Source organism: Puntigrus tetrazona, chromosome 20 (assembly GCF_018831695.1).
Source record: "Puntigrus tetrazona isolate hp1 chromosome 20, ASM1883169v1, whole genome shotgun sequence".
Taxonomy (NCBI): Eukaryota; Metazoa; Chordata; class Actinopteri; order Cypriniformes; family Cyprinidae; genus Puntigrus; species Puntigrus tetrazona.
The window spans coordinates 613,461-638,737 of record NC_056718.1 but is presented as its reverse complement, the minus strand read 5'-3'; the positions used below and the strand labels follow the sequence as shown (position 1 = coordinate 638,737).

The 25,277-nt window shown below is 39.9% G+C and overlaps 1 protein-coding gene across 4 annotated transcripts; it reads left to right on the top strand.

Moving 5' to 3' along the window:
- Nucleotides 1-181: 181 nt before the first annotated feature.
- Nucleotides 182-25,063, top strand: arhgap18 (Rho GTPase activating protein 18). Of its 4 annotated transcripts, none has more exons than XM_043218892.1 (16): nucleotides 182-377; nucleotides 2,761-2,859; nucleotides 8,961-9,169; nucleotides 11,402-11,637; nucleotides 12,410-12,467; nucleotides 14,003-14,151; nucleotides 15,556-15,721; nucleotides 16,108-16,199; nucleotides 17,111-17,188; nucleotides 17,264-17,423; nucleotides 18,571-18,653; nucleotides 19,583-19,789; nucleotides 21,550-21,696; nucleotides 22,833-22,951; nucleotides 23,074-23,129; nucleotides 23,795-25,063. In XM_043218892.1, exons 1-16 carry the CDS (start codon nucleotides 268-270, stop codon nucleotides 23,884-23,886), a joined length of 2,061 nt encoding a protein of 686 aa, XP_043074827.1. In that variant the 5' UTR covers nucleotides 182-267; the 3' UTR covers nucleotides 23,887-25,063. The 4 variants fall into 4 exon arrangements, with proteins under 4 accessions (XP_043074827.1, XP_043074828.1, XP_043074831.1 ...); XM_043218896.1 differs by lacking the exon at nucleotides 2,761-2,859 and adding an exon at nucleotides 2,005-2,066 and having other exon boundaries at nucleotides 238-377; XM_043218895.1 differs by lacking the exons at nucleotides 182-377; nucleotides 2,761-2,859 and adding exons at nucleotides 823-846; nucleotides 2,005-2,066.
- The last annotated feature ends 214 nt before the right edge of the window (nucleotides 25,064-25,277 follow it).

Genomic DNA, 25,277 nt, shown 5'->3' with positions numbered 1-25,277 from the left:
CGAGTTACGTAACGTCATTAATATTCATGAATCAAGCCCGCTTCTTACCGGCGTCTGCATTTCAGCCAATCAGCAACGCTTGTAGCGTCGGCGTGACACAACGTCTTTAATATTCATTAGCCGACTCTTCGCCGTGCTAGGATTGGTCATCGTGACGCCGCCGGGGGCGGAGCTATATAACTCTGACTGTTCGTGTTGTTAGGGGAGAGTCGAGCGTTAGTTCGTCCGAAGTTACACCGAAACTTTCACAATAATGCCGCGCTGAAGATGAGTCGACAGCAGGACGAGCAGGGCGTCGTGTTAACCGCCTACACCAGCAACAGCGAAGCGTTACGGGCTATCAGCTGTAAGGAGCACACGGAGTTTCCCGGAGCGGGGTGAGGAGACGCACCAACGCTTTTATTTATTACTAAGGGCAGTGTGCACTATTTATGGCAACTGTATCCCAGGGCTGTGTTTCGAAACCTAGTGAGCTGACTACTTAGACCGCTCGGCAGTGAAGGTGTAGACTTATGGACAGAGGTACTTACTAGTTGGTCTTTTGAGGGATCTTCAAGAGGGTTGTGTTTTGAGTGAACGCTTTTTTGACCAATACTAATGTCATGTTCACTACCTTTCAAGAAGATTTTCATGTCTTTTGCTCATCAGGAATGCATTTATTCAACCCCAGATGCATCAAAAGTAGTAATATTGTGAAATATTTTCACTATTTAAAGTAACCGCTTTCTGCTGGAATATATTGTAAAATGTTATTTCTTGCTGTGATCTCAAAGCTGGATTAGTAGCATCATTTCTTCAGAAATCATTGCCGCTCAAGAAACATTTATTATTATGGTCATGAAAACAGTTGAGTAAACTTTTTTTTTTTTTAAGGGTTTCTTTGATGAATAGAAAGTCCAGAGGAACAACATTTATCTGAAATACCAAAGAAATAAAAATAAAATAAATAATAATAATAAAATGCTTACTATAAGCTTTTGAGACGAATAGTGTATAATGTTACGAAAGCTTTAATTTCAGATAAATGCTTATATGTGGATATTTCCGTTCATCAGAGAATCCCCCAAAATGCACTCAACTTTGAATCGATGATGATGATGATAATAATAAAGTTTCTTCATCATATTAGAATGATATCTGAAGAATCGTGAGACACTGAAGACTGGAGTAGTGAATATTTTCCTAATAGCCGTTCTGGATTGAAACGAAGAGTGTCTCTTTATGATCAATCACTCGATGTTTTCCTCATTTGCGAGTCCCTTAAAATAAAGGTGTCCGGCGTCATGTATAAATGTATCTTAAATGAAATGCTTTAAAATACAGAATTACAAAAATCTGTTAGCTAACAAATCTACAGCCATTTTTCTGAATGTGTGAAAACAGGCAAAAGGGACACTTAAGAGCTCAGTCATCAGTCCTTGTGTAAAGTGCTGTTAAGATGTCAGTTTAGTACAAAAAACAGAATATACAGTCCTGCGAACCTAATCCTGGACACGTTTAGGGCTGTGCAGTAAATCTCATGTCGGTGGAGAATGGGTTGCCAGTTGCCACCCCGAGTTGCCAGGTAGTGGAAAATACAGCGCGTTTCATGTCATTTATTGCCATGTGATTTTTTTAAATTCGGACTGCAGTACCTACTTCAACCCCATCTTACGTACAGCTCCTTCAAACCACGCTTCATTTGAAAGATGATGATGATGATGATGATGATGATGAAGTGCTAATCACAGAACCGGCCTCACTGAGAATCACATGCAATTAACCGCACAAAATAATGTAAAACTGTTCTGGTTTTAATTAGTTATATAAAATATATAATTGAACGGGACTTTTACAGTAAAATGTGGAAAAAGCATACATTGATATTGCCAGAAAATCCCCGTTTGACATTCAGTTGTTGATTAAACAAAATAATGTGGGACAAAATATTACTGTAGTGCATTTTAAATCATTTAACAAATTTAAATGAATTATTAAACATTTTGTGATGTATGTATTTGACAGAATCAAAGCAGGCACACCGCAGCTTCACCAGTAGACGTTTCCAGCTCATACACTGTTCATCAGTATGTATTTAAAGTATTAATCTTAATATTAAAAATGAAATATTTACGTAAAAGTGGTTTGAATGAACGAATCAGCGACTCCCCCCTCAAACACTTACTGGGCGAATCGGTGCGTTTGAACGAATCTCTTGAATGATTCAGTCGCGTTAGGTTTTTTTAGGCAGTCGCACTTCAACACCAAGCGGGTCTTTGAAGCGCCGCTCGCTCTCAGAAGGGGGTTTGCTTTATTTTGCACGCACCAGTGTTTACATACGGGCTGTAGACTTTCATCCCGGTGTTTCTGAGACGACAGGAATACGGCAGAACGAATGCAGGTTTAAATGCGTCGGTAAATAAGGGCGTCATTTAAAAGATCCCATGGGTGTTTGGCTTGAGATGCCGAACCTTTAACGATTAATCGTGCAGCTCGTAGCATGTCGTTAGGGGTTTATGTAGCATTTAAAGTGATGTTTATTGATGGCGTTCGCCTTCGACTACATTCCTCCCAGTTGGTGGAACAGCTACTTGAGATGAGTTTTGATTAATCATGTCACTCTCTAATTGCCGTCTGTGCTTTTGTTAATTAAAGAGCTATATGAATATAATCCGTACGTTAAAGTAGCTACCGCAGCTCTTGCATCCTGTTTGAACCGCTGGCTGACTAGTGTTCAGACGAGCTGTCCGAGGGGATGCTGGCTGTTGTTTGTGTCCTCAGACGGAGCGCAGGTGTCTCCCTCGTTCAGCAGCTGCGAGCAGTAGTCCCTCGTGGGTTCTGTCGGCCGGAGCTCAGCGGCTCTCACCGCCGGAGGACAAGGTTTCTGTGTGTGTCTGTGTCTGTGTTTAAGTGTTTGTGGGCCTGCTCCGCCAACTGGCCTGCTTGCTCTAGCATCTGTGTTTTGCCGGTTGTTTGCAGACAGAGCGGCCGTTCAGATTCAGCATGTTTATACGAGACGCTTTTGTATTTGCATCCGAAACGGGACTTTTTGGGTGAATCGTCCCTAGCCGCGTTTCCGTCATGCCGTTTTTATGCACAAACGAGTGATGGAAACACCAGGTTTCTTAATAAAACTTGAGGCGGCACAAGGTTTCGGAGGATGGAAACGGATTTTGCTAATAAATTCGTCTGCGCACATCAAATAAAGCATGCGACTTTGCACAACGGGATGGCAAAACCCGACTAACCAGTGGACCGATTGCATTGCACTGCATCTGAAATGTTGTTCTGGTCATTGAAGTGTTTCTGTGTAATTGTGTGTATTTATATGCGTTTAGTTCCTCTACTTATATCTAGTGCCAGGCTATCAGGAAGTGGCGAGTTCGCTCTCTTTGACTCGTTGGATGGAAACGAAATGTGTGTGTGCATATCGTGACGGTTTCCTCAAGATGTTCTGGGATGTTCTACGTATCTGGCTAGTTGTCTGAAAATCCTCTGACGTCTCTCTTCCAGTGTGTCTGAGAGCAGGAGCCCAGAAATCCCTCTTATTTCCTGTGTTATGAACTCATGAGACGCATGCCTGCGGTTGCACTGCTCTCACAGACACAGCGCGGGTAATAATCACGCCGGCCTCCGCACGCAGCGTTAAGAGTGACGATGAGAACCGGAGGGAGTGTACTTAACAGCCTTGTGAAGGTGGCATCGGTTTCTTTATGCAAAACATGATATTTTGTTTTTGGAGTTATATATAGCCCTGTCTGTTTTCAGATTCGCTGTTACACAATGAACTGATCAAAAAAAAAAAGATGGGCGACAGAAAAGTATCTATGATTTGCTCTATGCAAAAACCACAGACAGAATCGTGGAATCCGCTCATAAAAACTGAATTTATTGTATAACACATTGATTGATTTAATCAAAGGTAAGTCATTACACTTAAATTAAATCCCAAAACAGACTAGCATCTGAATATTAGGCAGCAAAAAGACTACTTAATTAGTTCTCTGTGCCTCTGTACTTCACTTTTCAAAGAATAAACACACATTTCTTCCACATTGTCATTTTAATACAGTAAATCCTGTTTGTTTAATTTTCTAAAATGAAAAGATATATAAAAATTAGCGTTTTATGTCTTCATTTAATAAGCAGAAAAATGTAAATGAGCAATGCAGAATTGCCGAGGAGGAAAAAAATAAGGCTAGTTTAATTAAAAGCTTTTGCATGCATGCATGAAGAAAAAAAGAAAATGAACTTCAATATTGATCACATCTTGGCTGTAGATACTCAAAAGAGTGTGTGTTGATCTTAGCACACTCTCCGTCATTCAGTGTGAGGCATCGCTGTAATGAATATCATTATCAATGAGATCTGTCATCTACACGACCCCATGACACTGTGTGTGTGTGTGTGTGTGTGTGCGCGCTGGTGGTGTTGTGTTGATGGTTTAACCTCTGCTGACCTGCTAAACATCATTAGACTTTCCGTCCTGTGCGGCCGTACAGATGCATAATGAATATTTGATTCAGTGCGCGCTGCATGCTTTGTGCTCGTTGTGAGCGAGGGTGAGGATGATGTTCCTGGACGCTCAGCAGGGCCAGGACTTGAGCGTGAAGACATCTCTCACCAGACGAGAAGATGTGATAAACTAAGCTGAGCGTCAAATGCACACACAGTATAAAGGTCCCCCTCATGTATCCAAATCTGGCCAAACTGGGATTCAGAGTCCCACAGGATCAAGCTCGTATGACTCTAAAGATCATTATTTATGAAATGTAAATGCCTGGTGAAAATCAGAATCTTAAAGAAACGTTTTTATTGATGCATCACACACGTGGAAAGTGGATTTCGTTATGCAGACAGCGGTACAAATGTCTGAAGCACCCAAACAAACGCATACAAAGAAGGACAGAGGACAAAAGCAAATACGTACTATTATTAACTAGTGAAACAACGAACGAAGGGTGCAAAAAAAGCTATAGGTTTGATACTCTTGCAATGCTTTTGGAACAAAGCCAAAGTAGAGTTAAGAGTGTTACTGTTATTTTAACAGATTTATACGAACGCTTGAATAGAAATAGTGCTGATCCTGTTTGGATAAATATTCTGAATTATAGCCTATTAGACACACGCTTGCACTCTGTCCTTGACTACATACTTATTAATGCATTTCATTTTTATTTATTCATAATTAATAAACATGAATGCTGAAAAGCGTGGCCTTTTGGTTACGCTGTATTTGACTCTTTGAAGTTAAATTTAATGTAATGGAACTATACAGGATGCATTTTGTGTTGCAGAATATTATGACGCGACGTTTATTACACTTGGAAGTTTACAATGAGAGTAGTGAGACAGAACAACGACGGGAAAGTTGTAGGTTGCATACTACATATGAATATGAATATTAACGCAATTGGCAAATTTAAATGTGCCACCAGTGTTTTATTGCTTTGAATACCTTGGTAAACTGCATTCAGTGATAGAAATTCCCTTAGAATTTGGAAAAAAAAATGAACACTTCTCTAGGGGAATTCCTTCCATGCCAAACCAAAAAGAGCAAATATTATTTATAACCTCTTTAAGCATCACATGTTTAAAGTGAAAATAGATTTGATCCTGTAACCGCCCTGTATCTTTATGGTGATGAATGCTCAGTTTCACTTTGAAATGTAATGCAGTGTACAGATTAAATGTGATTTAAAGCTCACTTTTTAGACAGATTTTATCAGTTGAACATGAACGCACACGTCCTCTCTGTCTCAAACACTACATGGCCTCTCACCGTCTCCAAGCAGCCGCATTCCACAGGTATACTTTTGGTCGTCATAGCAACAGCCTATACTCCCGCGTTGCTCGACTCCACTGAGTCTGCAGAAGTTCAGACTGCGACACACACCGTCTTAGTGTTCAGTCTGCTGCGCAAACTCTTTTGTTTTGTAAAACGAGAGATTCTGTGGCTCTTGACCCTTTTTGTCCTCTTTCTCTTTCTTTATCTGCGGCCGAGGGCACGGGTTACGCTCGTTTGTAATGCGCTGTGTGCCGTCTGACCTTTAGCATGTAGAGTCCGCTCTGTTCCCCCGCGGTTAATAACTAAACCATCGACCGAGCGTTGTCCGCATTTATGACAGAGGAAGAGTTGTTCAAGGGGAAAAAGCATTCCTCTTGTTTTAGTTGAGATCCGTGTGTTTACAGGGACTGCTCTCAATATTAGCTGCTTTCATTTGACTGCCTGCTAATGCAAATTCACTTCAACCGATGTGAAGAAGTGTGATTTGTTAAAGAGTAAATGTTTGATTTGTTCTGGCTGGATGGCGTCTTCTATTTAAAGACCCCTTGGTAGTTTTCATATGCCAGTGTACTATTAAATAGCATCCATTATGAGCTTTTTACAAGTTGTAATACAAGTCCTTAAGGTGTCCTCGTAATGTCTGTGAAGTTTCAGCTCAAAGTGACCCAACGATCATTTATTAGGTCATTTTGAAAATGCCTTTTGTTGAGTGGAAGCAGAAGCAGGCTGCTTTAGTGCATGTCTCTTTAAATGCAAATGAGCTGCTGCAAATGCATGTAGCATTTCTTATTTATTGTAGTGTTTTCCTATTGCTTGCAATTAGTTTATTGTCCTATATGGTGATGTATATAATTATTTTGATTTAAGAGTTTGGTCATATCAGCCATCCCTAGTATTTATTAGGCATGTCAGTTGATTGAAATGTTTCTTCATACCCTTTCTAATAACGGATAACACTTCTAAGCTCAGGTCATTAGATTCAGTGTACACGAGTACTCCAAAGTGACGGTGTTGACTGATCATTATGTGACTTTTACAAAATATTGTTCTTCTTTGTAGCTTTAGTGTGTCGTTATGAAAGGAGGACATACATATTGACTAGCAAATAAATCTTATTTCAGTCCAGTGTTTTTTTATATTTATTGGTACTGTTAGAGCAAGTCTTGAGTCACAAACTCACTGATTCAAATGATCCGGTCAGAGCGAGTCTCCAGTCAACAACTCACTGATTCAAATGATCCGGTCAGAGCGAGTCTCCAGTCAACAACTCACTGATTCAAATGATCCGGTCAGAGCGAGTCTCGAGTGAACAACTCACTGATTCAAATGATCCGGTCAGAGCGAGTCTCCAGTGAACAACTCACTGATTCAAATGATCCGGTCAGAGCGAGTCTCGAGTCAACAACTCACTGATTCAAATGATCCGGTCAGAGCGAGTCTCCAGTCAACAACTCACTGATTCAAATGATCCGGTCAGAGCGAGTCTCGAGTGAACAACTCACTGATTCAAATGATCCGGTCAGAGCGAGTCTCCAGTCACCAACTCACTGATTCAAATGATCCGGTCAGAGCGAGTCTCCAGTGAACAACTCACTGATTCAAATGATGTGGTCAAAGCGAGTCTCCAGTTAACAACTCACTGATTCAAATGATCCGGTCAGAGCGAGTCTCCAGTGAACAACTCACTGATTCAAATGATCCGGTCAGAGCGAGTCTCCAGTGAACAACTCACTGATTCAAATGATCCGGTCAGAGCGAGTCTCCAGTCAACAACTCACTGATTCAAATGATCCGGTCAGAGCGAGTCTCCAGTTAACAACTCACTGATTCCAACAGGAGTATAGATGATGAAGTCAAAAGGAGTGCTCAATACATTAGCTCTTATTCAAGCTCTTGATTTGTGCACTTTGTCCACCACTGGCCACTAACGCACAGCCACAGGTTCAGTCCCAAAGCATCCGTGACCCAGAAACCGGAGAGTCGCTGGCAGCACAGTTCTTCTGGCTCGTGTTTTCCAGGCGGCCCCGTTACACCCTCACTGTACGGAGATCTCATATACTCTGCTCGAGGACATCCAGTCCCTCTACGAGGGTTTATTCATACGCTCATCCTGAGAGCGAATAAAGCAGCCTGTTTAAGCCATCCTGCCCCGCACAAACAGCCAAACAATCAGCCTGACAATGGCATCTTTATGTCCTTATAGCACAGAGGCTTATTTTTGGCCCTCGGGTGGGGTACGCTGCGGGACTCTTCATGCCTGCTGTGTCATGCACCGAATCAGAAGAACGGATCAAAGCTCACACGCCGAAGAGTCATATTCTGCCCTCTTGTAGCATTTCTCCCTGAAGTCCACAGTATACTACTAGTAGAGCACTGCTGTTTTTCTAGAGCAAAGGGAGTGATGTAACGGAGCGTAAATGTAAATATAATTACAGTGTTCAGATAAATGAACATGTGTTTCTCCTGCTTTGCATCGAGTAACATTTAGTCTGTGCTTTTGTTTTTCCTTATTAGCATTTTTAATGCAGATTCTACCTTAAAACGATAAGGAAAATGGTATTGGAACTTAACAACATAGATACATTAACTTTATTTCTTTGCATTGGACAAATCGGATATTGTTTAGAGGACAACATTGGGCAGGATGTGGAAAAACATTAATAAATAATAGAATAAAATTCATCAAGTGATTGATCTAAATTATTGTTATATGTAAATATTTTTATATTTTTATCTAAATAAAAAAATACATTTCTATTGCAAATGTATTAAATATTATTCATTATTATTATTATTATTTTTATTAATAATAAAAAATTTCAACATTATATGAATTTGAGCATTTTTAGATTTTAAATAAAAAAATGCTTTACTAAAATTAAAAAGAGAGATAAAAAAGAAATAAAAAATGAATCGATATTTGATCTTATGGTGTTTTAAACATGTCCCTGAGCTCTAGGTGATAAATATCAGTCAACAGAAGTGGTCATTACAGTCATGAAGTTTCCATCGTTAAAAGTAGATTTGCTCCAGATGATTCACACACGCTGATGATTCACTGAGTCCAGTGCAGACCGAGTGTGTGTGTGTGTGTGTGTGTGTGTGTGTGTGTGTGTGGAGTGCGATTGAAGCACCTGCATGTGAGCATGATTTGGTGTATTTCACAGCTCTGTCTCTTTCCGTGTTGACGCAGCCGCAGAACCGGTCAGTATAATGTCCAGCGAGGGAAAGCGTCCGGAGCGGCCCCGGGCCCCAGCTCAGGGAAAGCCCCGTACCAGCGCTGCAGCTCCCAGGACTCTCTGGACGAGCAGGCCATGGTGGACTACTTCAAAGAGGTGGAGATCATCCAGCGCAGCGGAGACGCAGAGACGCAGGAGGACCTGCAGCTGAAGGTGGCTGACGGTAAGAAGAGCTTTGAAGTGCCCCTATTATGGCTAATAAAAAGGTTGTTATTTTGGTTTTGGGAGTCACCACCAACAGCATGACATGCTCGCAAGGTCAAAAACACTTTCAATGTCTTATTATATTTTTCCTTAGTTGACTCCCAAACAGTTTGCTCGGTTATTAATTTTTCCGAAAGCCTGCTTTGCGTGACGTTAATCTTTGACGTTTGGTGTCATGTTGGTCTCATCATGACTGTAATGTCTGATAAAGCGGTGTTTGTGAACGCAGTGCAGCGCTCCAAAAGAGACACCTAGTGGTGAAGAATGAACCTGCGTTTTCATTCAGACCAACCTGAAAAGACCAACAAGTAAACAACAGTATGCTCTTTTGAGAAACAATAACTTTACACGCAGTGAACTTTGAGATTTAAAACTTTGCAGGATGTTTTCATTCACTGTGTGACACACTACATGAAAGCTCATTTTCATGAATCCGTAATAGGAGCTCTTTAACTGCGCTACGAGGGTCAGCTACCATCAGACCTGAGAGAGCCAGCTTTAATCATAGACTGCCTTTAATAACGAATATTCATTATAAAACTACAAAAGAGTCACACTTCAGTTTGGGGGACCAATACTCTCTGTTAACTATTAGCTAAAACTGTGCTGTTTATTAATAGTTAGTAAGGTAGATGTCAGGTTTAGGTATGGGATCGGATTGGTCCCCGAACTGAAGTATTACCTAAAATAGGTGTAACATTACCTAAAACATGCGTAACAATTTCTGAAAGGAAATCTATAATGACCATAATATTCACCAAATTAGAAATAAATAAGAAAAATAATATGAACTTGATCAATGTAACTTTTTTTAATGTCAGTTTTTGTTAGGTTTAAGTTTTAGTTTTCAGCTTTAGCTGTATAAAACTATTATTTCATACTTTTTATGACCAAGATTTTAATGGTTTTAGTTTTAGTTAACAATAAGTTAACGCCTTGAATCATTTGGATTAGACTAACTAATTAGACTTTTGTGTTTAGATTATTGTGTCTCTGACGTAAATTAAATGTGTATATATATACATTTTTTTAATAATAATAATTCAAACAAGTGGCGAGTCATTTGCTGCATTATTTAGCGTTGCTCCATGTAAAAGATTGGGATGACTAACGGGTTTTTTCTCATTTTCCACATGTTTTCTGCCGAGTTCAGCAAGCTTAAAAGATGACTTACGTTCCTGTGCGCTCCGAGCCGCCGTCTTAAACTCACTTTCACGATTAAATTCATGAAACCGAAACTAGAGAGAGTCGATATCCCTCTCTTCTTTGTGTAAAACGTTCTTTACGAGGGCTATACTTTTTTATACTAGAACATGTTTATGCTTTGAAACCGAACTCTTTTCAAAGGCGCTGTGTTTATGCTCCTCCGTGCGTAAGAACAATAGGCTGAACTTCCAGGAAGAACATACAATAAAGACCTCAGACACAGATCGGCGGGAATCGACTGGCCTTAAAGGAACGGCAAGCTGTGACTTCCTTCGCTTCAGTGAGTGTCTGAATTGTGAAGTTACCGGAAAAGGAAGGTATTTCTGTTTCCTGTCAGCCGGAGGAAGGCCTTCCCCATCCCCACGAACGTGATGAAAATAACTGCTTTTAAATCATTCATGAGGAGAATACAAGAAAGAGTGTGCTCGGAGATCATCTTACACGGGACCCCGGGAAATTCAGATTTATTCTTCACCTGAAAGCTGGATGAATAATCTTTCCAAAAAAAACCAAAATTATTTATGGTTACCAATTACATCATTAATATTGTATTGCAGTCTGAAAAGTAATTTAGTTACTCAATAATAACCTCATTAACTATAAATTTAGATTGATTTTAGAACTATTGAAATTATTTACAGTATGTAACACAAGCACTTTATATGTAACTATAAATAGTCTAAAAATGTACTTCAGTTTTTGTGGATAAGTAATGTATTAATTTCCATACACTGATTGTATGGTTTGTTAGGATAGGACAATATTTGGCTGAAAAAATCTGGAATCCGAGGGTGCAAAAAAATCGAAATATTGAGAAAATCGCTTTTAAAGTTCTTAGAAATGCATATAACTGATCAAAAATAGCAATATCTTGAACGAAAATGATCTTTGCTTAATATCGTAATGGTTTTTGGCATTAAAAAACCATTTATTGTGGTTTTAAATAGATTCAAACCTTGTATTGTGGCTGCTGCGTTGTGTGCAGAGGGCGAGCAGGAGGAGGCGTGGCTGATGGAGGCGGGGCTTGCCACGCTGTTCGACGAATCGGCTTCGGGCGGCGAGGACAGCATCGTTCTACTCTCGACTCTGACCCGAACACAAGCGGCGGCCGTGGAGAGACGCGTGGAGACGCTCAAACAGACGCTGCGCAAGCGCAACAAGACCTACAGCGTCCCGGACGTCCGAGAGATCTTTAAACCGTCCCCCGCTTCACAGAGTAAAGTACGAGCTACGACTTTTAGACCGATGTTCTGATTCAGACCAAACCGCTGCGCTGCGAACACAAAGTCTGTACACAAGCACAAGATTTCTGGATGTTTAGTTTAGTTTGTGTTCGCACGAAACCTCGTTTTGTTGAGAAGGAAACTTACGTACACGTTTAGACATTGAAGAGCCTTATAGTTTTATAAATGAATGCTACATTATATATTTCGGCAGCCAGGTGATCAACTAATATCTCCCTATAATGTTAGATTTAACGATGCATAGATAAAAGAACTACAGTTCAGACAGTGATCACAGGATAATGCATTAAAGAATTATATACATGTTTTTTATGAACCGCAATACTGGTTACGGTCAAAATATGAGAGCTGTGCATTAAGCTTCTCTGAGATATTTTGACAGTCGACGATTATACAGTAGTTCCCTGTTATTTCAGCAGAGTGTAACAGATAACTGAGGAAATCTGAAAGCGTGGGGTTGTTTCCAGTTCGAGAGATGTGATGAATCACAGACGTTAAGCTCATTTATTACGCCGTATTGAGTGGTTTATTAAAGACGGCTGTGAGTTGTGATTTATGTTTCTGCTAGACGCTGTCCTAAATAATCCATAGCGTGAAAGCAGGAACACAACCTGACGCTCACGTTCTTCAGACAAAGACTCGCTGACTTCAGACGTTAGTCCCCCAGAAACACAGAATCATGAGCCTCGGACCTCTCTCTTTAGCATGAGCGCTTTGGTGCTAACACTTTGTTTCTCTTTTTCTGACAGGATGAGGCTGGATCCACAGAAAGAAGTGGGAGCGATAAACAGGAAGTGGAAGAACTGGGTATGTGTCACGAGTTAAAGTGTATGCAGCGGCTTCGCTTTTATGCCGTTGACGTATAACGGCCAGTCCAACGTGACGTGATGTCCACTGCTTTCTCTAGTAAAACTATTTCTCTACTTGCATTAATAATTACACCGTAGACCCATCTCTTACACCCTAACTTAAACTAAACCTACCCATACCATTAAACCTGTCCCTAACTTACCCGCATCGCTCTAAACAGAGACAATATGAGCACAAGAAAGACACTGTGCTTGTTTTTTGATGCATAGAAGTTAAGGCCACCTGATGTAACGTGTGACCCTATTAATGAGGATGGCATGATTTTTAAAAAATGATATCAGTGTTTAAAGCTGAAGTATACTTGCAGTAGTTCCCCTTCACAATCAAACACACTCCAGCACTACAATGAAGTGCATTCTGTGCAAAACGAATGGTTCCAGTTGCAGCTGATAAATATGGAAATGTATTTGTAGTATACTTACCACGAAATAAATGTATTTCTAATTTTTCATTAGGGTTTGTAACTGAAGCTAATCATTCACACCTGTTTGTAGATATACACCGAACATGAATGCAGTTTTTTATTGTCAGTGATCATCGACAATAGAGCGGTGGGAATAAAAGCGATAGAGGTGTTGTAAAGAGGTGTTGCACGAGCTTTATACGCTGCTGGATTATCTTGTTTTATGTTTTCCAGAGGTTATACTTCACCACGGGTTGTCAGGTTTTGATATATTTCACTCTGGATCTGGTGAAGCAGACCTGTGGGAAAGTACTCCGCTTGACTCAAATCACCAGAAACATCCTGCAACCCAAAAACATACAGCGCTATCAATCAATGACAGAAGAAACTAATTAACTTTCCCTTCTCCTCCTGAAATTATGTGGAATTAAGAATTTTAAAGAATTTTGTATTGCAACAATTTCACATTTATTCTTCAAACGAATGCAGAAAACAATGACATTTATATCTTTAATATTTCTTTAGTGGCTTTTTTATGACTGAAAGTTAGTATCACTGATATCAATACTGCTCTTTCTTTACATAAAGATATTTTAGATATTTATTTATATATATATATATATATATATATATATATATATATATATTAGTGCTGTCAAACTCCGCCTCTGCTTTATATATTTTTTCAACACGTTACACTGGAAAAATGAATCACTTGTTAACTTTGACATCACTAGTTTCAATCATATTTGTGTTCTTCATTTAGGTGTTTCCCATTGCTGGTTAAGTTTTGATCAGTTACTGAAACTAAACAGAGCCCGTCTTAAAATAGCGCGTGAGAGCGTGGGTTAATGATTGGTTGTCTGTAGAGCTGGGAGGAATACAGCACCGAGCCTCTTCTGCTGGAAAGACTTCAGGCTCTGCTACAGACGGAAAAGTCCTGTTGGTGTGCAGTTGTAGATTAACCTAGCACTGATTGCTGGACTTTGACTAGCCTGATTTAGGTAACTGTTTAATCGTTCCCCGTTTCAGAGCCGGAGATGATGTTGTGTGTTTGTTGTTTGGATAGGTAATGGGGTGGGGCCCGATGCCGCGGGGGGCGGAGCTGACGCCGAGACGGACATTAACCTGGAGGTGTCGTTCTCCGAGCAAGCACTTGTTTACAAGGAAGGGTTAAAGGTCATCCAGCCCCAGAACGAAGCTGACGACAGGTTACCTGTGAGTCAGACATTCACTCATCAGGTTAACACTCTGTGTGTGTGTGTGTGTGTGTGTGTGTGTGTGGGCAAAGTTTATGCACCATAGTAAGCGCCATCGCGCCCGCTCTGATTGGCTGCTTGAGGATTGAGGAATGTCAATGTTTATATGGTTATGAGTCTCGCAGAGACCTTTGATCTGAATCAATGTTTGGATTGCAAAAATGTCCAACGAAAGATTTAAAGCATTAGTGGAGTCACTGAACTGTGTGTGTGTGTGTGTGTGTGTGTGTGTGTGTGTGTGAACCTGACCTCTGCTGGAGAGTCTGGGACACTGCACTCAAGTCTGGTTTCTGTGTTCTCTGCATCCTTTCCCTGTTCAACTTTTCAACATCTGTCACACTTTAGTTGGGGATCAATTCTCCCTGTTAACTCTGCTTTTCCTCTTTAAACTAATTAGCTGTTTGTTAATAGGAAGGTGGTTGTTAAGTTTAGGTAGAGATAATGTTAAGGATAGGCAGAATAAGATGTTAAGACCTTCAGAAAAGTGTTATTCTCTCCACCTAAAACATATAATTGCATATAAAGTCCTTTCGACAGGCAAAGTTTGTCCTATTTTCTATTTATTTTGAAAAATAAAAGCATACATTTTAGTTCAATAAATTTGTTGTCATTAAATTGTTAATATAAAAAAAAAAAATATATATATATATATATATATATATATATATATATATTTTTTAATATGTTTTTTTAAATACAGAAACAAAATCATTTTAATTAGTAAAAGTATTGAAGCAATTCCAATAATAATTGAATATATGTTTACAGTAACAACAACAAATTATAGGATATGATTAATTATGTTACTATACTTTTACATATTCTTTTGTTATTCAAGGACTGTTGCTTTAATTATCTTAAACTTTAAATATTAAATTAAGCCAGCACAGAATCATCTTGGCACTGCTGCGTTCGATCCATCAAAGATCAGACAAATACACGCGTGTGTCTTGAAAAGTGCTACGCCATGGTTTTGTGCCATCTAGTGGTTAAGATATGATATTAAAAGCATCTTTTACCCCGGGGTGCCTTTAACCTAGTTGTAGCCTACTAATAAAAAGCACATTTGCAAGTAATACGCGTGATAGTTAATAGTGAGAATTTATCTATGAACTGAAGTTAGCCAAAAACCCCTATTACTGTTGTATTACATCACATGTAGTCTGAACACAGACACCAGTATTAGGTTTCTGCATCATGCTTGGTTCTTCACATCAACGTGTCCAGCGCTCATCAGACGCCCCACAAAAATACTTTAGTTTAGTTTTTTACGGATGATAAAGCAGCTAGAAATCGTGACACTAAAGGATGGACGGCAGATCACAGAGTACCTCACAGCACACATGTGTTCCTGGACTTTCAGGACTTTAAGGTGTCTCAGGATAAGACTGGACAGACGAGAGTAGGCGATCTGTCGGCGGAGGACATGAAGAAAGTCCGCAGGCTTGTTCTGATCGAGATGAGCGCTCTGTTCGACACGTGCAGCATCGAGGTCAAGGCTCATAAAGCTCTCAAGGTCAAAGTGAGAGGTGAGTGCCTCTGATGTGTTTCTAAAGGATCACTGGACCTTTGAGTTCATCGTGTGTTTTTCTCGCACACTGTGCATTTGACCATTCGGCATCATATCATACACACACACACACATACATGTAAAGGTAAAAATAAAAGTGTAGTTTTAGATATTATGCCAGAAATATATTACTATTGTTTAGAATAATGTATGTGATAGGCTACTTGTGAACTATTAGTAAACTCGTTTACTATTTTTCATACTTTTCTTACTTGTGGGGAAACCTGAAACACAATTTCAGTAGTAAAGAATGGCAGTGGTTTTTGTAGATTTTCAGTGGAATCAGTGCCGAATGCAGACGTCTTGACAACGCTAGCTGTAACTGTGTTGTTTTGTCTTCCGTAGAGTCGGGTTTGTTCGGTGTTTCTCTCTCTACGCTGCTGGAACAAGATCAGCGGAGGATGCCGGGAGCCAGAGTGCCTCTGATCCTGCAGCGTGTAAGAGACAGGAGAGATCTGATACAGAGCAAAACATGATGATAACACAGACGGTGTCTTTCTTACAGTGTAATTATACAGCACTGAGTTATGTTTATTACCTACATGTACTTACTGTGTGGTGGGCATGAGGTTAATTGCATGTAATTGTGCATCATTTATTGTGGTTGAACTTTACATTGCGTGTACTTGCCCAAGAAACTACTGGTTACTTATTAAGTTAGTTACTTGGGGTAGAGGTAGGTTCAGGGTGTGGTATCTAGTTATTACATAGTTATAGTAACTAGTGCAAGTAACAAGCTGTGTTTAAAATTGAACATGAAGTTAAGTGCTGGTCGTCCGGTCTGAGGGGAACTGGCCTCAACTGAGTCTGGTTTCTCCCAAGGTTTTTTCCTCTTCCTGTATGGATGGGGTTTTGGTTCTCTGCCGCTGTCGCCTCTGACTTGATTAGCTGGGGCACTTAATCTCTATCTATAATCGTTGATTTGATTACAAAGACCGTCTCTGCATTTAATAAAAATGAAGTGTTTAATCTTGTCATTATACATCACTATGACTCTACTCTCCTATTTGAAACTATTCAGTGCTTTCATACAATCTGTATTGTTAAAAGATATTCTACTAACAGTAAGTAACTTCGTAGCTACATGTCAACTAGAAGTCAGAGTATTTGTAGACTGTCTGCTTAATAACGTCTAAAATTTAATTTTGATGGTTGCACATCATACTACATGCCGCCTGTCAGAAACTTTACAAGTATGTGTCAATTTATTCTACCCTAACAGTCTGCTCTGAGAGTTACTTGTAATTATTAGATTGCCTGTAGTGGAGTATCAAAATATAACTGTTCATTTACACTAGCACGGAGAAACCCCTAAGCACACAGTAAGATATTAAACATCTGTTTGCAGTTGATCTCTCATATAGAGGAGCAGGGTTTAGATACAGAGGGTGTGCTGCGGATCCCTGGAGCTGCTACGAGAGTGAAGGTGAGACCGATCCTAGCACACACGATTAGCATCGTCGCATCAGGACGTTACTCTAATGTGTTTGCCGTTTCTCAGGCCGTCTGTCATGAGCTGGAGCACAAGTTTTATGAAGGCATGTTCCCGTGGGAGAGTCTCAAGCAGCACGACGCAGCCAGTCTCCTGAAGCTGTTCATCAGAGAGCTGCCCTATCCTCTGCTGACCGTGGAGTACTTCAACGCCTTCCTGTCCGTGCTGAGTGAGTCCCAGTCCACCCTGTACAGTGACGCTGAAAGATGAAGCACAATGAAATCTGTTATTGTCCTATGCGTCTTTGAGTGAAGCTCAGTTCTGTGATCAGCAGTAAATCTCCATCAGAAGGCCAGAGGGCGCTCTTGCATGGAAAGTGCTAATACATTTACATTTAGTCATTTTGCAGATGCTTTTATTCAAAATGACTTACAAACTGGGGAATACATAAAGCAATTCATCTAAAGAGGCAAAGAGAGCTCGTAATACCCACCTCAGGCAGTGTTCAGATAAGCCCAAGCTGGAAAGGAATAAATAAAGAGAAGGGTTTTTTATTTTAATTTAGGATGAAGTCAAGTAGTGTCGAAAGAGATGAGTTTTCAGCAGTTGTTTGAAGATTGTCGGGGATCCAGCATCTGGATAGTGGTGGGAACATCATTCCTCCCGCCAGGAACAGTGAACGAGAAGGTTCTGGAGAGAGATTTTGAGCCTCACTCTCGGATCTGACTTCTGGAGGGGATGTAGATTTGGACCGGGGGGGGGGGACCAGTGCAAGGAGATAAAGAGAGGAGTACCATGGGCTCTTTTGGGCTCCTTGAAGACCAGTCGTGCTGCTGCATTCTGACTCATTTGTAGAGCTTTGATTGTGGTTGCAGGACGTCCAGAAGAGCATTGCAGTAGTCCAGCCTAGAAATTACAAGGGTCTGGACAAGACGTTGTGCAGCTTGCTCTGTAAGAAAGGGACTGATCTTTCTGATGTTGTGTAGTGCAAATCTGGAAGATCTAGCAGTGCTCAATGTGCTCTTTGAAGGTCAGCTGGTCGTCAAAGATTACACCAAAATTTCTGACAGAATTTGATGGGGTAATTGTAGATGAATCTGGCTGGATGGTGAAGTCGTGCTGTAGAACTGGAGAGGCCAGGAAGACGAGAAGCTCGGTCTTGGCCAGGCTCAGTGACGTACGGCTCTGTGTAGTAAATGCTGCTCCATCTGTAAGCACATGATGAAGATTTACTACTAATCAGAGAACTGGCTTTACTGACGAGGTTCACATGACAGTCATGTTCGATTAACCGTGCAGCCCTTGCTATGTGTGTGTGATCTGTGTTTCTGGAGCTGCGTGTCAGTGATTGCTGTGATTGTGTTGGTTCTGATCAGAGCTGCCTACTAAGAAACAGCAACTGCAGGCTCTCAATCTGCTGGTGCTCCTGCTGCCTGAACCCAACAGAGACACTCTCAAGGTACCACACACCTTCACTGCACGTTCACACTTCGCTTACTTTTCTTCGTGTGCTTCACTCGGCAACTTCCCTTAAAACTCATCTTTGAGAACCAAAGTGACATTTATCCCCATTAGAATAATTTCTTTATGCCTTGAAAAGTCTTAAATGTAAATCTGTTTTTGAGATAGGCTTGAGTTCACTGCAGTTTTAAGATGCCTAGGAATAGGGTTTTGCGTATTTGTGGTCTGAAATTGACTCAAAATATATGAACTGATATCAAGTACATGTATCTAGTCCAAAAAGCATTCAGTGCACGATGAAGACTATTAGAATGCAGTTAGAAAGACTGTTGTATGGGTTTTTGACACACAGTAGTTACATAATACCACACAAGGATCAGTGCCGTTGTCAGCGGGGTGATATTATTTTATACAACCATTCAACAAAGAATAAGTAATTATTAATGTAAGTCAATTACATTTTAGACAAAATTGTCAGTTTTGGTCAACGACACACACATCAAGCTGAAGCAGAACATTTCTGTATCTCAGTGCAACACTGTAGTGCTTTGTTCCCAAATTAATTGATATTTTAAACAAATCATTTGAGTCAGTGATTCAGTGATCCATTCATAAAGCACACGCTTTGTTTTTAAAATGAAGCAGCCATTTCGAACGAATCATTTTAATGAATAATTCATTGAGTCCCTCATTAAAACAGGGACTTGTGGTTTTAGTGTCATATTTATTTAGTTATCCAGCACAAAAAAAACACTTATAATTATCTGAATCTCAGTAAATTGTTTGTTTTTGTCGATATTGCACACACCTACTCAGCAATGGTGTTGATTGATGAATGTTTTTTTTTTTTTAAGCATATTATAAACACTGAGGACTGAAGCAGATCCAGGTTGATTGTTTTGAGTTGAACGTCACTGTGTCTCTCAGGCTCTGATGGAGTTCTTCCAAAGAGTGATCGACCATAAGGACAGGAACAAGATGACACTAAACAATGTCGCAGTGGTGATGGCGCCCAACATCTTCATGTGTAAGGGCTTCCGCAGTAAGATCAGTGAACAGCAGGAGTTCGCTATGGCCACTGGCACGGCTAACATCGTCAGGCTGCTCATCCGCTACCAGAACCTCCTCTGGACGGTGCGTTAGTTCTCAATTTTCACATAACTTGATTTTCAACTGACTCGCAGTGCATCGTTACATCCATAATTACTGTGGGGGCAATGCAAGTATTCAACACTTGAACAATTTTTTTATTAAACTCATTTCCAGTGCAGCAATTCACATGGGATTTTGATCAGATGTTGGTATTAACTCTACACAGAGAAAAAATAAAATCCATAAAAGGTTATGGTGTAATAAAGTGAAATGACACAGGAAAAAAAAAGTATTGAACACACCAACTGAGATTATACTTAATAGTTGGTGGAAAAGCCTTTGTTTGCAATAACAGCTTCAAGACACTTTCTGTATGAACAAACTAATCTTTCAGTGCTCAGGTTGGATTTTGGTCCATTCTTCTAAACACACTGTCCTCAAATATTAATTCTCTGTTGGTTTTGAGTCTGGTGATTGACTGGGCCGTTTCAACAACTTTTTTCTTCTAAATGTTAACCGATTCACCTCAAGAGTTTTCCAGCTCCAATCATCTTCCCTTCAATAAGATGGATTCTGCCAGTTCCATGGGAAGAAAATCAGCCCCATACCATGATGTTTCCACCTCCAAACTTCACTGTTGGTATGGTATTTTAGGGTCATGCTCAGAGCCACTTCTCCTCCAAACATGGCATGTTTTTCTGTCTGACCACGCTACATTCTCCCAGTGATATACAGGGTTGCCCAAAAGGTTTTTTTTAGCAAACATCAAACAAGCTTCGACATGCCTTTTCTTCAAAAACGGAGCCTTCCGAGGTGCAATGCATGAAGGCATTGCCTATAGTTTTCTCTGTGACAACTGTACCTGCTGCTTCCAAGTCTCTCCGTAGCTCGAGTGGTCCTTGGCTCTTGGATTATTCTTCTGATTAACCTTCTGACTCCCTGTTCAGAAATCGTACGAGGAGCTTCTTTGCGCGGCAGGTTAATGGTGGAGTTTTTTTCTTTCCACTTGCGTATAATGGACCCAACGGTGCTCACAGGAACATTTAGGAGTAGTGAAATCCGTCTCTAACCACTTTTTTATGCAGCAGAACAATCTTGGGACAGATTTTGCGTCTAGCCATCATGAAATGCTTGTATACTTGCTTTCAGAGTTGGGTCAGGCTTTTTCTAACTGATCAACCTGCAACAACCTGGCTTATTCTAATTTGCACAAATAGGAGGTTGAACTAATTAGTGAAATCAGCTGTTGTCTTGCCTTGGTGTACTGCTTTTTTCTTCTCCTATTTCACTTTATTTTTATAGCTTGTAATTTTATGATTTCTTTATCTGTGTAGATTTCTTGAGTTAATACCAACATCTGGTAATACTTATTTCCCCCACTGTTTTTTAATGTTAAAGATCTGCTTTCTATTTAAAACAATGTTAATAATGTAATTTATTGATTTGAAGCTCGGCTGTATTTTCAGCATCATTACTCCAGTCTTCAGTGTCACACGATCTTCAGAAATCATTCCAATATAAGACACTTTCTAATTATTTTTGCTGCACAATATTTTTGTGAAATCGATTCATTTTATTTTTTAAAAGATGAAAAAAACATTAATTTGAAATGGAAATCTTTTATAAATGTTGTTGCCATCACTTTTGGCCAGTTCGATGTCTCCTCGATTAATACAATTATTAATTTCTTTGATACTGCAATACATTCTCTGTGCAGTCACTACTCTTCTACTGTGATGCTGTAGAAATGCTGAACCTCATGGTATGCAAGATGCTCAAATGAGTCTTTTCTTGTGTCTCAGATTCCCAAGTTCATCCTGAACCAGGTGCGCAAACAAAACATGGAGAACCAGCGGAAGATGAACAGAGACAGAGCAGTTAAAAAACTCCTGAAGAAGATGGCGTACGACCGCGAGAGAGCCTCCAACAAACAGGAGAGCAACGCTGAGGTGAGAGGAGTTACACAAACACTGAACTGAAGGAACAAAGACCAGACGTCTGTGTCAGTACCCCGCCGATGAATCTGACACACAGTGGACACACTGAGACACTGCAGACAGAGACTGTGAGCGACACAGCGATCTGAGCCTTGTTCTACACACAAAACACGCTCTTCATTTGATATATGTTAACCCTATGCTTTCATATAGATTTTTTTAAAATAAGCTGATCTAAATGATCAGTGTTTCACACTTCTGACATCTGATTGATTTTATGTTTTAAGTTAAAAGCCGTTTTAGTACAAACGTCCACTATTAGCTTGAGCTTCTCGTGTTTTTGTGACTGATTTTGATCAGAGTAAGTGCAGTCATATCTCCAGATGAACTCTTACTGGACCCGAGCAGCTCAGCTTTCAAGAGTCTGATCATCAGGATCTTTACTTTCACTGTTCTTCAGCGGAGCAGGGATCTTCACAAGCCTCCAAAACATCTCACATCTTCTGAGGAGCCTTTATTTCTTCAGCTCTCCATCAGCGCTGTGTTATATGTCTGGATCCTTTCAGTCTCATCTTGAGGAGACATATAATTGGAGATATAGAGCTATTTCTGATATTGCCAGTATCTCCTCTACTGTTATAAAGATCTCATTGATTTACATTACAAGCAGCAGAATATTATCATATAAACATCTGTTGCATGTGCTGCTTTTATCTATGTATTCTTACCCATATCAGACTGTATGAATTATAAAAGTCTGATGAACTGAAGGAATTATTACACTTACCAATAAACACACACTATCAGGCTTTACAGGGTTAATATCAACATGAGTGTTTAGGAAAGCTATTTTGTGTGTGTGTGTGTGTGTACCTGGTATTTAAGACGTTATGGGGACCAAATGTTCCTTCAAAGATAGGAATACCAGTATATTTTGACCTTATGGGGACATTTTTTTAGGCCATCATGAGGAAACAAGCTTATAAAACATACAGGATTACATTTTTTGAAAATCTGAAATTGCCAATAGTTTCCTGTAAGGGGTGGGTTTAGGTGTAGGACAATAATACATACAGTCTGTACGGTATAAAAACCATTACGCCCCTGGAAAGTCCTCATAAACTGCAAATAACCACCTGTGTGTTCAGGCTGAAGGAGGCTTCATCAGGGTCCAGGCTCCTCAGTTCTCGATGGTGTCCATGGCTGTCCAGCTGACGGAGGATTTAAAGGCCTCAGATGTTCTGACTCGGTTCCTCGGTCAAGAGAGGTGAGCAAACACACACACAATCTACTGATCAATTCACTCTCACCCTCTAATCTATATACCGTGTATCCACAATTGTAGTCTATTGTTTGTGGTGTTTGTGAACTGTTGTGTGTTGTGAACAGGACTCTGTCTGTGAAACGAGAGGATCTGTGTCTCTATGAGATGGGCGGAAACATCAGTGAGTGTCTAATACAAATAGATCTTCAACCTCATTTACGTCTCCTTTGGGTCAGTTAGGTTTACTGACATCTAAGGGAGGAGAAACACCTTCCAGCCACAAACAGTATTTAGCATTTATACTTTATTTAGAATATTTCTGATCTATGCAGCTCATGGTAGAATATGCTACATGATGATCCATGTAAAACCAGAAGCTGGAATCAAGTTCTTTATTGCACGTGTTTTGAAGAATAAAGAATATTAGGATTGTTACCACTATAGGGACCAATTCTCATTATTAAATAATTGCTTATTAGCATGCCTATTATTAATATATTGGCACGCTTGGTAAATATGATCAAATAAGGTTGAGAAAATTAATCTGCATTGTTACTTTTGATCTTTTATTTTAAAAACTTGACAGAAATCTAACCTTTCATTGGATAAGAATTTAAAATGGGTGAAAATATCATTATGAAATAATAGTTTTTCTCAAATACACATTGGGCACAGTTATTGGCACCCCTAGAAAGTCTTATGAGTAAAATATCGCTGAAGTGCATTTCCATTCATATTCACAATTTTGAGCACTCCAGGGTGATTATGAACATGAAATGATCCTTATTAGAATACGACTTATACTGTGTTTGTGTGCTGTTGTCTGATGTGTGTGTGTGTGTCTAGAGGAGAGATGTCTGGATGAAGAGACGTACATCAAAGCTCTCCTGGAGCTCAACCCCAGTGCAGAGTGGGTCATCAAACCCGTCCAGCACTGAGCTGCCAATCACCCGGTCCCTGCACACCCCTTACAGACCACCGCAGACCACCGCAGACCACCAGAGGGGAGACAGCAGGATCTCCAACACTACGACCTGCACAGAGACTGTATGAACATCCTTCATAGTAAAAGCCAAAAAAAGCTCAGTGTCTGTGGTCTTTTAGTCTGGTTTGGCACATTTTCATCGCTTGCAAACAGTAGGTTGTTTCACGAAACAAAAATAAGACTAATTCACCAGGGTTTTTTTTATTTAAAATCTCCAGGTAGAATCTCATAGAAGAAGAAAAAAAACTATTTTGGAGCTTGTTTTTTTTGTACCGTTTTCATCATAATTAAACATTTTCGCTCCCGATTTCTTATTACTGTGACTCTCCAAAAAAAAACTTTGTTAATCCTTCTCATTACTTGAGGAGTGAATATATATATTCAGTGTTGGTCTTTTCATCATTGCAGTCAGCAGTCTTTTATAAAGGAAAGAGGACCCGGGGATATGTTTAATTATCATGAAAATAGTTATCAGTCAGTTAAGTCTGTGTAATTTATATTAAAAAAAATACTTAACTTAATTAACATTTTTCTTTGGGGGTGAAATATGACCCAGACCTGTGCTTTACAGGTTTTATGAAGTGCGCCCAGCCTCAAATCTCATGAACATATAGACCGTATACATTGTCTCAGACGCACCGAGGTATACCTTCATCTCCCACGTTTCTTCCTTAAACATTTGATTACATGTGTGATCTCTTGAGATGATAGCAATCAGTCACATGACTTACAGTAGCTCACACTGCCAAGAAAAGTTCGCTTGTTCAGTCGCTCCCAGGGATCTTGGACGTACTTTTTTTTTTTCATGTTGGAGAAAATAATGCAAGTCAGATAATATTGTACTATATCTGTAAAGGATTAGTGACTGAAAACACAGACCTCATCAAGTACTTCAACGGAGGGAAACACTTGGCACTTAAACGGACCCTGTCTGTTATTTACAGTGATGTCATTGAATGAGTAGTTTCATTAGAGCTGTGATTTTTATTTTTTACTGCTACGTCTTTTGCTGATGTCATGCTTTTATTGTGCTGGAAACTGTGAACCTGGTGAAAAGGACCGTTGCTGTAAGTTTTAATGCTTCTGAAAATAACCACTAAATGTTTTTGTAAATAAATTTGTAATTCCTCGTCTCGTTTCACTGGGTTTTATTCACTGATCTGATTGTGCATTATGGAGAAAAAGAATCCTTACGGTTTTCGACTTTATCCAGTTACAGTGTCCCTGAGTGGCCTTTCAAAACTGGTTAACCCGCGGTAGTTTAGATGGCCTATTGACTTTAACGGTTTATAACAAGGTGCTGACAATGTGATTCAGTGCAAATCTGATGAAGCAAAAAACCCC

Bases quoted from the DNA above. Each gene is read 5' to 3' on its own strand.
- arhgap18 (XM_043218892.1), top strand. From the start codon at position 268: ATGAGTCGACAGCAGGACGAGCAGGGCGTCGTGTTAACCGCCTACACC. The intron at 17,424-18,570 runs GTGAGTCCCAGT...GGTTCTGATCAG, and splicing joins CGCCTTCCTGTCCGTGCTGA to AGCTGCCTACTAAGAAACAG. The intron at 23,130-23,794 runs GTGAGTGTCTAA...GTGTGTGTCTAG, and splicing joins TGAGATGGGCGGAAACATCA to AGGAGAGATGTCTGGATGAA.